General features: G+C 32.9%; 1 protein-coding gene and 1 long non-coding RNA gene across 3 annotated transcripts; one reads left to right on the top strand and one right to left on the bottom strand.

The window, feature by feature from the left end:
- The first annotated feature begins 206 nt into the window (after nucleotides 1-206).
- Nucleotides 207-3,729, top strand: LOC126892584 (uncharacterized). 2 transcript variants are annotated; one of them, XM_050662147.1, is made up of 3 exons: nucleotides 207-654; nucleotides 718-988; nucleotides 1,790-3,729. In XM_050662147.1, exons 1-3 carry the CDS (start codon nucleotides 471-473, stop codon nucleotides 2,712-2,714), a joined length of 1,380 nt encoding a protein of 459 aa, XP_050518104.1. In that variant the 5' UTR covers nucleotides 207-470; the 3' UTR covers nucleotides 2,715-3,729. The 2 variants fall into 2 exon arrangements, with proteins under 2 accessions (XP_050518104.1, XP_050518103.1); XM_050662146.1 differs by having other exon boundaries at nucleotides 207-988.
- A 217-nt stretch (nucleotides 3,730-3,946) lies between these two features.
- LOC126892585 (uncharacterized) lies at nucleotides 3,947-7,737 on the bottom strand. Its single transcript, XR_007700917.1, has 2 exons — nucleotides 6,665-7,737; nucleotides 3,947-6,258 (listed from the first exon to the last, which is right to left on the bottom strand). It is a non-coding gene; the product is annotated as an uncharacterized LOC126892585 (long non-coding RNA).
- Nucleotides 7,738-16,079: the final 8,342 nt, after the last annotated feature.

Here is a 16,079-nt window from a genome sequence, read left to right on the forward strand (position 1 = left end):
TAGTTTCATAAGCTTTAGTTAATATATCAGTTAAAAAAGAAGCCAAACACTGTGTAGGAGCATTAATACAAGCTATTATAAGACGTACTGATAGTGTAGGTTTATGTATTTTAGGAAGAGCGTAAAATTTTGGTGAAATACCACTATAACACATAAGTTCCTTTTTTGTATTAGGATCTATTTGGTTTGTATCTACTATAGTTTGTTTTTTTACCAAGAGGAGTGATTCAAATTTACCGCGCCGTAATGCTTGTTTCTAATTGGTCCAACGGCAGGCGAGTTTACTCCACTAAATTATGACATTGACATTTCTGAAATTGACACTATTATTTAAAATTCAAAAATTATATCGAGTTTTTGTGTTTTTGCATTATTCCTATAATTTTTTGATTTTTCGTCTGCATTTATATAAAAAAAACAGTTCTTTTTAGAACTATTTAGCGTCATATTAGTGTCATTACGATAAAAATATGGATTCAATGCCGAGTACTAGTGGTAATTGCCCTTCTCCACCTAAAAAACGCGGAGTGAATTTGGGTAGACATTTATCATCAAATGAAAAACAATTCATTATAAATATGTACAAACAAATAAAAATTGATGATCCTGGAATGAAAATAACAGCCATGGTAGCAAAAATAAAGCAGGCAACAGGTAAGTTTTTCAGAATACCGATTGTTAAAATCAAAGACTTACTAAGTAATGTTCTAATTTTAGGTGTTGCGAATTCAACGATTTATAGAACCATTAAGGAATATAAGCAAACTGGAACTGTAAGATGTCCTAAAAATATTGGCGGTAGACCTGCTGTACTTTCAAGATATGACGAAAAAGTTAAAACATCTGTACGACAGATAGTACACAGCTTCTTTTTCAAGAACGAAATGCCCACTTTAAATAAAATTTTAAGTGAAGTTAACAACCGCCCAGATCTTCCAAACATGTGTCGTTCAACATTATATAAATTCTTGAAGCAAATAAATTTTAAGTAAGTAAATATGGGTTAGCCACAATTAATAGTAAATAATAAGTGCAACCCAAAAAATATTCATATTATGTCTGGGTTAGGCAATCAATTAGAGGATATTTTTTCCTATGTTGTAGACGCTCTAAATGCAAATTGTTTCATTTGAAAGCTGTATAATTATTTAAACAATCTTTATTTAATTAAATAGTCTTTATTTCATCAAGGAAATATAAACACAGATGACATATATTCTTCTGAAGCGAAATCAGAGACGCTAAAACCGATCAGTCCCCGCCCGGTAAAAAAATCAACAAAAATTTTTAATTTGTTTAAACAAAGATTGTCTAAAGAATTAGACAACATTCAAATAAGAATATTTGTATTTATAACGTTAAAAAGGTACACATGTGGTAAGTTTTTCTAAAAAACATTCTACAACATAGGAAAAAATGTGGTTTTATTTTGTTATAAATAAATTAATTTATTATAACAAAACTAAAGCATATTTTGGATTTAATTATGCACTATTTAGGTGGCTCTACTCGAGTTACCTCAGATTAAAAAAAAATGAAGAAAATTGCTCGATTGGAAGTCGAGAAAATGCATTTTTTTATATATACCGATTTTGAACTTAAGAAGGGTGAATCTAGGTTGAAGAAAGGTGAATTTCATAGATTTTTTTGTATTTTTATACCAAATAATCGCGGAATATCAACTGTTTTTATTATAATAATATACCTATTTTATGAGTGTTTTAAACATGAAAATTTGTATGGAGAAAGATAAAGGTAAGGTCAAAATATACATTTTATTATTTTGTAGGTACTTGAAGAGAAGTCGAAGAAGTCATCTTATCGAACGTGATGATATCATAAGATGGAGACGTCGTTACCTAACTTCTATAAAAGAATACAGAAGTCAAGGTAAACCAATTTATTACCTTGACGAAACATGGGTAAATGAAGGTCACACCAAAGAGAAAGTGTGGGTAGACACCGATATAAAAAACCGTAGACAGGCTTTTATTGAGGGGTTGTCTACTGGTTTGAAAAATCCATCAGGAAAAGGAAAACGCCTCATAGTTTTACATATTGGATCAGAGTTAGGTTTTGTTAATGAAGGACTTTTACTTTTTGAGGGAAGAAAGACAGAAGATTACCATGAAGAAATGAATGCATCTGTTTTCGAAAATTGGTTTAGTAATATCCTGCAAAAATTACCAAAAAACGCTGTTATTGTAATGGATAATGCAGCATACCACAGCCGAAAATTAGAAAAAATTCCGACAACATCATCAAAAAAGAAAGACATGCAGGAATGGTTAAAAATAAAAAATATTCCTTTCAATTTGGAGATGGTTAGGTCAGAATTATTACACCTGATACGATTAAATAAAAATGAGTATAATATGTATGTAACTGATGAGATGGCTAAAGAAAATGGTCAAATTGTACTGCGGTTGCCTCCATATCATTGTGAGTTGAATCCCATTGAGAAAATTTGGGCTCAAGTGAAAAATGAAGTGGCATTAAGAAACACAACATATAAACTGAAAGAAGTAAAAAATCTACTGTTACAAGCTCTGGACAATGTAACTCCAACACATTGGCAAAATTGTGTTAAGCACATCCTGAAAGTAGAGGAAAAAATGTGTAAACTAGATGGTATCATGGATAGTGTCATAGAACCACTAATAATTTCAATTGGCAATGATGACAGTGACACCAGTTCCTCAGAAGATGAATAATTGTATGTTCAATACAATTTATTCATCTTCTCAGGAACTTCGCTTCAATGTAATTTTGATTTATTTGAATTTTAACCACAATTTAAGTTTAAAGTTAAATTTATTTGAGATTTAAATTTTTAAAAACAAATCACATGGTATGATTTTTTTGATGGATATTCTTAAGTTGATTTTATGTTTTCGAATGAACTATCTTTCAATAAAGTCGTCCCAGGAACGCAACTCATAGATAAGTATTGGCAACATCGTTTATTTAAAGTTATTCACTTTAAAATGGATAATATAATGTCTGAACTGAGGCCATGAGAGCCAGATGAGTGGCCTAACTGATATTTAAATTACTTTACATAATCAAAGAAAATGATCAGAAGCTAACAATGTTCCATTGTTTTAGTAATTGTATGTTGACCAAGAATCATTATTGGTCAACATACAATTACTAAAACAGTCGAACATTGTTAGTTTCTTATCATTTTCTTTGAATGTAAATATCAGTTAGGCCACTCTGTCTCTCATGGCCTCAATTGTTAATATAAATGAGTCAGATAAAATTAAATTAGAAGTTTTTTTTACCAAGCACCAAAAACAAAATGTTTTGCATTTTGATAACGACTTGCGAAGTGGAAATCGAAACATATCGAAATCAAAAATAAATTTAATTGCAAACTAAAATTGTGGCTTTATTCCCACCTAAAATAGTAAATTGCATCAGATGCCACAAAAAAATACTCTCTATCTCTGCTGGCCATTAACTCTCTCCTTCCAATTCTGCACTTCTATACCTACCATCCAAATCTGCACTTTTATACCTACCATCCAAATCTGCTTATTACTTTGAACCACATCGTTCATGATATTTCTGGTCTGACTTTCCATATTATTTGTTATTCTTTTTCCACTCCTAACTCCACTAAAAATTCCCTGCAGTACTTTCGTTTTCTAGATGTCATATTTTCATTTCATCTTTCTTATTCATTGTCCAAGTGTAACAAGCATACAATGCCACTGGTCAAGTAACTTTAATTATCCCATTGCTCTGCTTCCTTTTAGTAGTATCTTTTCTATTTATTTTTCATCTTCCCCTTTATCAATTATTGTCACTCCCAAATATTTGAATTTGCTATATTCTGTTCTCCTTTGTTTATGATCATCCTTTGAAGTTTTGTTGTTTGGTGCAATGACAATTGGTTTCTAATAAGCATTCGTCAACTACGAAATCTAAGTTCCATAACTTTTCTTCCTCCTTTTTTGCATGCTCTATAATGTACATAGTTTCCAATTTTCTGCAGTGGCTTTCGATAGTTTCCTGTAAAATTCTTCTCACATCAACTAAGTTGTATGCATTGTTGTTTCTAGCTACGTCACCCTTTACTTGTGCCCATATGAACTCTTTAGGGTAGTTAAGTTGACAATTATATGAGGATAAACGAAGTACAGTTATTCCGCCATCTTTAGCTTTTTCATCGATTACATATTTTTATACTTTTGTTTGTGTTGTTGAACGCTATTCATGAGTTCTTTTTTAACCATCGTATTATCAAATGTCACCTCTTTTCATTTCAACTAATTAAGTATCTAATGCCTACATAAATCCAAAGTCGGTAGTTTTTCAATTAAACGAGAATGGTTACTAGCATTATCCATTACTATGACAGAATTTTGTGGTATGTTACTAACCATCTGAAAGAAATATTCTTGAAATAGCTCTATTTCCTCATGATAATCTTCAGTGGATCTTGTAGTAAATTTTAATAAACCACCATTTATAAATCCTCTTTCAGATCCAATATGAATAATTATTAGTCTACCTTTTCCAATAGGTGGGTTCAAACCAAACGAATATCCTTCCATAAAATCCTGTCACGAATTGGTAATATTGTTATCAGCCCAACATTTTGAAACAGTTGTATTGTAATGTAATAGTTGTATTCTTGTGTACTTTTATGCAGGTACCTCAGCGTTGATTAAATTTTATTCTGAGATGAGTACTATCATTATTTTATTACTTATTTTGTTTTTATATATATCCTAAAATACTTAATATGTATCAGACCAAATTTTATAGCTACCATTACTTAACACTTGCAACTATCTAAATTGACGAGGGGTAATATTACTTTTCGAAATTGATGTAAAAGTAATTTTATTACTTCACCTTTCAAATTCCTAAACAGCTTCACTTTTTTTATTTGTTAAGAGGACTATGTCATCTGCATAAATAGTATATTATGTATTGTTGTTTACATGTGTAATTAATTTTATATTGCTTTGTCAAATAAACACTTATTTAAAAGGAGAAAAACTCGTACTCATTTATTTTAACATCAAATATAAAAAATACATGTTGAGAAGTAAACTAAAAAAGAAACTACATATATCTCACATTATACAAGGATGCAATAATGTATTCTCAGAATAAATAAACAAATTCTAGTGGAATATAGATAGAAGAGAAAGACAGATTACTATATAAATTCAAAACATATATAGTGAAAGTACAATAATAGACTAGCAGTAGACAAGTAGATAAAATAAACAATAACAAAGCACTGAAATCAGGCTAAATAGCATCTAACATAGCAATACAAACAGTTCATAGCCAATTAAAGTTACCAGGGCTCGATCAAACAACCAAGATAAGATATTACAAGAAAAACTAAATGTCAATTGCACAAAACCTTAATACATCCAGTATTTACATATGAATCTGAAATCTGGTTACTTACTTAAAGTGAAGACGACCAATTGGTTACTTAGGCAGAAGAATCTTGACACATATACAAAGAAGAAAAAAAAAAGAGAAATTGAGAAGAAGATATAAGTTTGAACTATACAGGACATACCAGAATCTATATACTAACATTCATCAAAATAGGAGCACATAATAAGAGGAAAGATGGAAGAACATGAAATATTTTCCAAAATAAACAAAGAAATATCAGCTGGACATTAACAGGAGGAAGACCAAAGATTACATATAGGCAAGGAACAAATAGGATAAGACATTGAAATTTTAAAAATAAAAAATTGGAAGAACAAAAAATCAAAATCTTCAAATAGATTAGAATGGAGAAGTAAGTATTCCTGAAGGGACCAAAACTCAAACAAAAAGAGTTGTCAAGCCAATGATCATGATATTTGAGAAATAATAGGCAAAAAATCCCAAAGAAAGACGACCCATTAAATATTAAAAAAAAACATTTAATATATTACAAGTATTCAATAATGTATTCTCATTCTCATGCAAAATATTGTCGATAAAAATGCCTCCTAAAATTTAAACATTGTTCCACATCATTAACATTTCCATTTACTGACAAATCAAGATTTTCTACAAAATCATCATCACCATCATGATTTTCTCTTGCACCCAGATTATAACTTATAAGGTACTGTTGTAGCACATATTGCAAGGTATGTATTTAATTCGGTTTGTAGACCTTTTGAAGACATGGAAACTGTTTTTTCCAGGTTCCAAATAGCTTTTTGGCAACATTTCTTGTTCTTACATGTGCACTATTGTATCTATTTTCTTGATCATTACCTAAAAAGATATACATATATACCTATATATTATACTTACTACAATCACAATAAAGATGCATTAGAAATAAATAAACCAAGAAACATTGAATGTTACGAGGTGCACTCCTAAATAATAATTTACAATTTATATAAGTACATTGTAAATCCCAAATCCTGATTTACAAGGTTTATATATTTTTTGTATAAATCATGATTAGGGAGTACTCCTCGTAACATTTAAGTGTCTTGGTTTGTTTATTTCTGGTGCATATTTATTGAACAGAATCGCAGAAGTCAATCAGTGATGCAGACTTTCACTAAACACTAAGAAAACAGAATGTATGATGATCTCTAAGAAGGAACAGCAATTTAGACGAATCAGTGTGAACGGTCAACAAATAGAAAGAGTAAATACATACACCTACCTTGGTACGAACGTCAATGAAGATTGGGATCATTCCATAGAAATCAAATGTAGGATAGAGAAAGCAAGATCTACATTTCAAGCAATGGCTAAGTTATTCAAATGTCATGATTTGTCGATACCCATAAAAATCAGGTTACTATGATGTTATATCTTTAGTGTACTGTTGTATGGACTTGAGTTGTGGACTCTCACAGATGGCACCTGCAAGTATATTGAGGCTTTTGAAATGTGGCTTTATCATCGAATCCTGAAGATATCTTATAATAACCACATTACTAATCAGAGTGTTTTGCTGAGAATGCAAAAAGAAAAAGAGCTAATAATCACAATAAAAACAGCCAAAATCGAATACCTCGGTCACATCATGAGGAAAAGTAAAATATATTGACTGCTGCAACTAATCTTTCAAGGATAAGTAGAAGGAAAACGGGGACCAGGAAGGCAAAGGATTTCCTGGCTGAAAAATCTACGTATGTGCTTCAACACAACAACCACAAATCTTTTTAGAGCAGCAGTGTGCAAAGTATAGATTGTCATGATGGTCGTCAACATCCGAAACAGATAGGCACTACAAAAAGAAGAAGCATCTTTATTGTGATTTTAGTATATTTATCTATCAAATAACCTACTATTTATTTAGGCCAATTATCAATAAATACCTGGCTGTAATACTGAAGTAAATAGATAGTATTTGCATGCATATCTACTATTGTCAATTAATAATCCTGGAATTTCATTCTTTCTCATGATACCTCTTAATGCACTTAGATCAAATATTAAGCTAACATAACTTGACCCTGTTGACCTTGTTGTTCACCAACAACCAACAACATTCATAATCTCGCTTCTAGAACATGAAAGAGCTACAATTCATTTATGTAATAAGGGCCTGAATAACAAACGTAAGTCTGTACCTGTAATTTGAAATGGACAACTTCATAAAAACTGGTTATATTCCTATAAAGTAGCATAAAATCTTTGTTGTTTAAGTTATTGCAGCTGATGAAATTTAATATTGTAAAATTCCATTGGATTTGATATAATTTTATCACATGGCTTTCGTATACTTTCCGGACGATTTTCTTCTACAATATAAGAAATAAACTCTAAAAATTCTTCAACTTCTTCATACCAATCCAACATTTTTTATTGTAATTTGAAAAACAAAAGAAATATATACCTACATATTATTGGAAGTACATAAATTGGAAAAAATTATTCAAACAAACCAACAACAAGCATAGTGAGAGTGAGGTTAGAATCGACGTGTTCTTCTTATTTACTCTCGTTCTTGGCTTGCATACTTGTGACAATCGACGTGTGAGGTTCTCCGATCGTGATTACTGAATTACCGTAAAGCCGACATAATCAAGGAAAAAAGAAGATGAATTTGGTGACTTTTCTTGGGTGTGAATCTGTCTTCTTAGTTTACTCCTCTTGGTAAAAAAATAAACAATAGTGATTTTATTAATTTATTATATTTTTGTTGAATTGAAGAAGTCGGGTCCTTTGACAAAATAGAATAGGCTTCTCTATTATTTAGTTTATTTGAAGATAATTCTAAATATTGTTCTTTATATAAAATTACTGTTACATTACCTGTATCAGATTTTGTAACAACAATATTAGAATGATTTTCCAGAAAAGATTTAGTTTTAACTAGTAGCTTATGGTAAAAGACAGATGCGTTACTTTGGTACCTCCCATAATTGTGAATTTGATTAGTAATAACGTTTGTAGATTTAGCTATCAGTACATTCCTTACAAGTGTATCAGATATAGACGAGGTTATGTGGTCGATACAAGATAACATTTTTTTAATAGGCATGTGTATTCCTAGTATAGGTTCAATACTAAATTTGGGGCCAAGAGCCAAAAAACTAAAAATATCATCGGATATCACAACCTCTGTTAGATTTTTTATCCAGTTTGTTTTAATATTTAATACAGTATCAACATTATAGGTCTGGATCCCGCGTATGAAAAAAAAGTTGATTAATAGCAAGCTGAAAATTTGTTAATAGCTTAAGGGTGTCTAGTCGGACAAACTTTGATATATGAGAACAGTGGAACAAGGGAAGTTTTGGAACGGTCAGACCACGAAGACGGCACATGTATTTTGTCCGACAGAACAGACTTAAACTCTCCGAACAGAGATTAAACTCTCATGCAAAAATCAGACTGCTATTTATCACCAAATTGGCGTTTTAATGAGTGGAACATGTAGAAAATGTCAAATGACAGGAATTGTGACAGGTGATAAATAGCAGTCTGATTTTTGCATGAGAGTTTAATCTCTGTTCGGAGAGTTTAAGTCTGTTCTGTCGGACAAAATAAATGTGCCGTTTTCGTGGTCTGACCGTTCCAAATTTTTAACCTGTTCCACAATTAAAACTGCCCCTGTTCCAGTGTTCCCATATATCAAAGTTTATCCGACTAGATACCCTTAAGATATTAACAAATTTTCAGCTTGCTATTAATCAACTTTTTTTCATACGCAGGATCCAGACCTATTATCTTTATAAAGCTTATCAAATTTCTTTAAGGTTTCATTTTTAATTATGTGAAATTTACGGTTAGATACTCTTTGTTGTTTTGATTGGAAATTTAAAAAAATTAATTCTAATGTTAAGTTAATAATGTATATTTTAAATTTTGTTAAATGTAATTCTAATTTATTAATAAGTTGATGGTTAGATGTAATTTCAATATTTAGAACTTCAGATCCCATTTTATTATATAATCCTATAGATTCCTCAGTGTACGTATTTTTTCTATGAATCAGTGTGAGGATCGGTTTCGTACTATGTCTAATGTGAGGTGGAAGTGTGCCGGTTTTTCGGCATTTTAAAAGGAAACATCTTCTGTTATATTCATTTGCCAATTTCATCTTACTCTTCGACCAAGACTTCAATTTCTGGACTGCAATGTCACCAAATTCAATATCGATGTTCTGGTAAAACCCCATTGTCTCTGTAGTTAACAGGTATATAATTTTTGCTGAACAGTTAGGAAACAAGGTTGAAATATTGGGGTAACAGCAATCTTAAACAAAACTCTTTATAATAGTTTCAAGCTTTCGATAATGTTTATTATCATCTTCAGGGAAACTACAATCATAAATAGACAGTATTTAACAAATAGTCTAACAAAAATAAATAAAAATTGTTATTTTTGTGCTAAATAAAACAACAAAATATTGTTCTGAGAAATGCAGAGCCAATACTCTCACTAGAAACACTGCATATCACATAACAATCTTACTAAAGAGTTACTTATATGTTTAGGTACTTATTAAACACTATACAAAAACTGTTATAAAAATCTGTCTATAAATTGATAAAAGGTAAAATATTTTTTAAAAATTACGTCTAAATAGCATTTTACAAAATGTCTAACAAAATGTTATCGATGTTTATTCAATTTTCTTTGAATTCATACGGAAACGTCACAACCACACAACCACTGAACCAATTACAATTTTTGATAAATTTCTTATAAATTTTGAAATAGGAAAAGTGCGGAATGAGAATACAAATGTTTTAATCATGCAAAGTGTTTCCCATAGTCGATGTGTTTTTATTATTATGTAGTCTACACTGAAACAATCTACAAATTATGTATCAAATTAAAGAAGAACCTGCATTATTAAATTTAAATTGGTTGTTTTTATTCGAAGTGAGCAAATAAGAATAAATTTCACTGATATGTCTTACATCTGATTTTTTGTTTATCGAATTTTCTTCTTGAAAGATAAAAGCCATTTCCAAAAAGAGTCTTTTGCTATATGAGTTCTCAGAAGCTAGTACTTTAGTATGTTGATAATCGATTACATGACCCTCTTTGGAAACATGTTCTGCTAAAGTGCAACGTTCAGGATGTAGTCTAGAATCACTTCTATGAGAAATTATTCGAGATTATAGAGTTCTCGAGGTGATACCTATATAGCTCATATTACAACTATGACATGATATACTATAAACTACATTTGAACAAGATAATGCAGGAGTTTTATCTTTCAGCCTAGGAAAAAATGAGTTAATAGATAATGTGATACTATTAGCTATTTTTAATTTGATTAAAGATTCTGCATAACTTTGGTGTGATGTTCTTACTGTAAGGGAGTGAAAAATATTTAAAGTTAATGGATTCCTGGTTTTTTGTAACATTAGCAAGATTATTTAAATTTTGGTTGTTAATACTATTATTAGTTGTATATGAGATGTCAGATGTGTTAAAAAGTAATTTCTTTATAATGGTTTTTGGATAGGAATTGTCAATGAATATATTATATAATATTCTTAGATTTGTGTTATGAAAAGAGTTATCAGATATTTCTAAAACCATTGCCTTCATTTGTTTTATTAAATTAACTTTTTGAGAAAACTTATGGCAAGATCAGTAATTCATATACCTGCCTGAGCTTATTGGTTTTTGGTACCAGTCAACCAATAAGGTGTTTGTATTAGTATTACGAATAAATTTAGTATCTACGAAAGATAGGGTACCATTTTCATCTTCTCTTTCTAAGGTAAATTGAATGTAAGGATCATAACTGTTGAATATGAACAAGACTTCATCCAAGGCATTGGAAGGTAGGCTAAGTATTATGTCATCAACATATTTCTTAATAAAACAAAGGTCAAAATGTAGTACTGGTATTACTACGTCCAACAAATCGTTCATCACATAACATGCAATATAATAGGTGAAATTGTGCTCCCATAGGAGTACCAAATTTTTGAGAATAATATTGATTATTAAAAGAAAAATATGTGCTATTAAATAAAAAGCTAATTAAATTTAAGGTGTCTTTCTCAATGTTACAGAAATTACGAATAGTAGACCATTTTTTATTAATAGCTCTTAGAGCTGCATCTAAGTAAACATTACTAAAAAGGGACACGACATCCAAGCTTGCAATAACATAATTAGGTGGAAGTTTAAAGTTATTGAATTTGTTAGCAACTTCAAAAGAATCTTTTAGGTAGTATTCATTATTAGTGTCATAAGGTTTAGTTAATATATCAGTTAAAAAAGAAGCCAAAAACTGTATAGGAGCATTAATACAAGCTATTATAGGACGTACTGATAGTGTAGGTTTATGTATTTTAGGAAGAGCGTAAAATTTTGGTGAAATACCACTCTAACACAAGTTTCTTTTTTGTATTAGGATCTATCTGGTTTGTATCTACTAGTGATTTTATTAATTTATTGCATTTTTGTTGAATAGAAAAAGTCGGGTCCTTTGATAAAATAGAATAGAATATTTAGTATACATATTTGAACATAATTCTAAATATTGTTCTTTATATAAAATTACTGTTACATTACCGTTATCAGATTTTGTAACAAACAATATTAGAATGATTTTTCAGAAAAGATTTAGTTTTAACTAGTAACTTATGGCAAAAGACAGGTGCGTTACTTTGGTACCTCCCATAATTGTGAATTTGATTAGTAATAACGTTTGTAGATTTAGCTATCAATACATTCCTTACAAATATGTCAGATATAGACGAGGTTATGTGGTCGATACAAGATAACATTGTTTTAATAGGAATGTGTTCCTACTATAGGGTCAATACTAAATTTGGGGCCAAGAGCCAAAAAACGAAACATATCGGGTATCACAACCTCTGTTAGATTTTTTATCCAGTTTGGTTTAATATTTAACAAAGTATCAACATTATCAAAAATGAATAACCATTTTCAATTTCGTTGCAAAACGAAAACACTTAGTCTTTTTATCAACATTATCTTTTTTTTTATGACCCTGCATCAACTACTAAGAGTTATTAGCAGGGGGTACAAACACAAATTACAAGTATTCAATTTCTTACAATGTACAGTACAACTCAAATATATTCTATTAAACACTGTAACATTTAATGTCTTTCAAATATTTCAGCACTTGGTTGAACTGGCAGCTTAGAAGATCCTTCATGTTGGTAGAGAGGTTATTTTTTCTTCTTTCTTGGGTGTATGTTTTGCATTCTAACAGAATATGTTTCACAGTGATTTGGATCTTACAGTTGTGGCAGAAAGGGATGGCTTCTTTCTTTATTAAGTGAATATGGGTTGGTATAGTATGTCCCAATCGTAGTCGAGTTATTATCACTTGTTCACAATGTTTGAGTGGGAGTGGTAAGGTGGTGCCGACAGTTTCTATAACATCTTTTAATTTGTTGGATGTGGAATTCCAGTTACTCTGCCATAAGTTGGTAATATGGTTTTTAATGCGGGTTTTATGGTCGTTTCTTGTTAGCATGTTTGACACAGGAATGCTTTCATCTAGTGCAGCTTCATTTGCAAGTTGGTCCACTTCTTTTTTTGGAGGTCGTCTGACATATGTCTCCGATGGCACTGCAGCCTCATGGGCTTATTGTGCCAACCATCCTACCTTTTATGTCACCCAATCCACAAGCTTGGTTCCACGTACCAAATTGTACATCCCTAGCATGGGTTGGGTGGCATATTCTGCTGGACTTAATTTTGGTTGTCCATAAATAGCCTGCCTTTTGTGATCCAAAGCCTCACACTCGTACAGTACATGATATGCTGTTTCAGTTCCCCTATTGCACAGTCTGCAGTTAAGGTTCCCTTCGTACAGCCCAATTCTATTCAGGTGTCCTTTCAGGGCACAGTGACCCGTGAGAAGACCTGTAATTATGCGGAGCTGACTCCTATGTAATTTTATTAGTTCCTCAGCTCTCCGTTTTGAGGGTTCCCTTATTAAGGGCCTCCCGTGTCGCTGACCAGGTACGTTCTCCCAGTATTCTTTGTGTTTGTTTTTGACCCATTCCCTGACTTGTCCCCTAATTATTGTTTTAGGTACTCCTAGAGCAGGTTCTGGGCCAAAATATAAAGTTGATGAACCGTTTCTTGCCAGCTCATCTGCTTTCTCATTACCGTCTATCCCGGTGTGTCCTGGCACCCAGAATAGAGTTACACTATTTCTTGCGGCCAGTTCTTCCAGTTCTTGCCGGCATTCCCATACCAGCCTTGACGTCACTTTCGGGCTCATTAGTGCCTTCAGTGATGCTTGGCTGTCTGTGAGTATATTGATCCGTCTATTTTCATAGGCCCTCAAGTTGTTCATTGCGACACACTGCAGAATTGCGTACATTTCCGCTTGAAACACAGTTGTGTATGTTCCTAGTGAGAAACTGAGTCCTACATTCTCTGTTTCACTAAAAATACCGGCTCCAGTGCCTTCATCGGTTTTTGATCCGTCTGTATACCAGATCGTTCCCCTGATTTTGCTACTGATGCTGTTCCATTCCCTTCGGTCATTGATTTCTATTCCGAAGTTCCTATTAAATGTGTATTTTGGTACCATGTGGTCAGTGTATGTATCAGATAAACTTACCCCACCATGGTTCCAAATCTGATTATGCCCAAGGTTCTCGTATTTATCCCTTGGTTTTCCTTGCAGCCTGTATGCTCCCATCCTCGCTTCCCCTTTGATAAATATATCAAGAGGGGGTAGGTCTAACAGGGTTTCCAGTGCCGCCGTCGGTGTTGTTTTTATTGCTCCCGTTATTCCCAAGCATGCAAGTCTTTGCATCCTGCTTATCTTGTTTATAGCGGTTCTTTGCTGCATCTTTGTCCACCATACCAAGGATGCATATGTTATCATGGGTCTCACTATCGTTGTATATGTCCAGTACGCCATTTTCGGACAGAGTCCCCATGTTTTTCCATGTGTGCGTCTGGTCAGCATTAATGTCGCCTCCGCTCTTTTAATTACTCTTTCAAGCTGTCGGTTCCAGGTAAGTTATGGGTCCAGTATAACCCCTAGATACTTTACCTCTTTAGACAGCTCCAATTGTTCACCACTAAGGATCAGAGGCCCTAAGTCCTCCAGCTTCCTTCTTCTGGTGAACACAATTGTGACTGTTTTGGAAGGACTGACTCTCAGCCCTTCTTCCTCAGTCCATTTGGTGACAATATTAAGGGCCTGCTGCATGCGTTCCCTTACTATGTTTTGGAATTTTCCCTGAACAATGACTACCAAGTCGTCTGCATAGCCCAGGGTTTCATGGCCGTTCAATTCCAGGGACTCAAGCAAATCGTCCATGGCAAGGTTCCATATTAGCGGGGACAGAACACCTCCCTGCGGACACCCTCGTCGGACCTGGGCGATAATGCTCTCCCCTAGAATGGACGTATATACGAGTCTCTGTTGTAGCATGTGGTCTATCCACTTGCAACAAATTTCATCGATCCCTTTTCTCCTCGATGCTCTTGAGATTGTTTCTAAGGATATGTTATTGAACGCTCCTTCTATGTCCAAAAAGGTCACTAATAGTGCCTCTTTGTGCTTGAGACCATATTCAGCTTTTTCTACAAGCTGATGTAATGCTGTCTCTGTTGACATTCCTGCTCTATATGCATACTGGTTCTTATGTATCGGTCTGTTTTCCAATACGTCATCCAGTATATGCATATCTAGCAGTTTTTCTAGCGTCTTAAGCAGAAAAGACATAAGACTTATTGGTCTCAGAGACTTTGCTCTATCCTGTCCAGTTTTTCCAGGTTTTGGTATATAAGTTACTCTGATCATTCTCCATGCCTTTGGAATATATCCTAGAGCCAAACTGCTCCGAAGCACTGTACATATTCTATTTGCCAGAAGGTCGGATCCCTTCTGCAACAGTACTGGATAAATCCCATCTAATCCTGGCGATTTATAAGGTTCGAATGAGTGTAATGCCCATTTTACTTTTTCACCAGTTACTACTTTCTTTGCTTCCTGCCATTTCTCCTTGGATGCCCACAGAGGGGTATCTAGTTCTGATTTCTGGCAGTTCTCCAAAGTTAAGTCTGTAACTTGGGAACCGGGGAAGTGGACTTTCAGCAGTTCTCTAATAGTTCCTTCCCCTGTTTCTGTGTACTCTCCGTTTTCTGTTTGGAGAGTATATATCGGGCTCTGAGGTCCTTTTGAGAGAATCTTATGGAGTCTGGCGTATTCTGGAGTTCTTTCTATATGCTCACAGTACCTTCTCCATGATTCTCTTTTGTGCTTCCTCAGAGTTTTATTGTACTCAGTTAGGGCCTTTCTGTATTCATCCCAACTGATATTCTTGTTCATTGCGTTGTTGAATTTTTTACGAACTTTCCTTCTTAATTCTTTAAGTCCCTCATTCCACCAGGGCACTTTCCTGTTGGATTCCTTATTGATTGAAGGACAGTTGTCATTATACGCCGAGATGATTGTGTCTTGCAGCTGCTCCACAACCATTTCGAGGTCTGTTGTATTTCTTATCGTATCCTTAGTCTGTTTTAAACTATATTCCAGGTCTGTTTTATAAGCCTCCCAGTTAGTTTTCCTAGGGTTACGATAGGTTTCTAGGGTACATGTTTTTTCTCCTACTTCAAATTTTATGTGTCTGTGATCCGAGCAACTC

The sequence above is a fragment of the Diabrotica virgifera genome, chromosome 9, assembly GCF_917563875.1.
Source record: "Diabrotica virgifera virgifera chromosome 9, PGI_DIABVI_V3a".
In the NCBI taxonomy this organism is placed as follows: Eukaryota; Metazoa; Arthropoda; class Insecta; order Coleoptera; family Chrysomelidae; genus Diabrotica; species Diabrotica virgifera.

What these genes read in the sequence shown, in the direction of transcription:
- LOC126892584 (XM_050662146.1), top strand. Translation starts at nt 471, where the DNA reads ATGGATTCAATGCCGAGTACTAGTGGTAATTGCCCTTCTCCACCTAAA. An exon ending in TTGAAGCAAATAAATTTTAA is followed by an intron (nt 989 to 1,789) that starts GTAAGTAAATAT and finishes ATTATTTTGTAG; the next exon opens with GTACTTGAAGAGAAGTCGAA.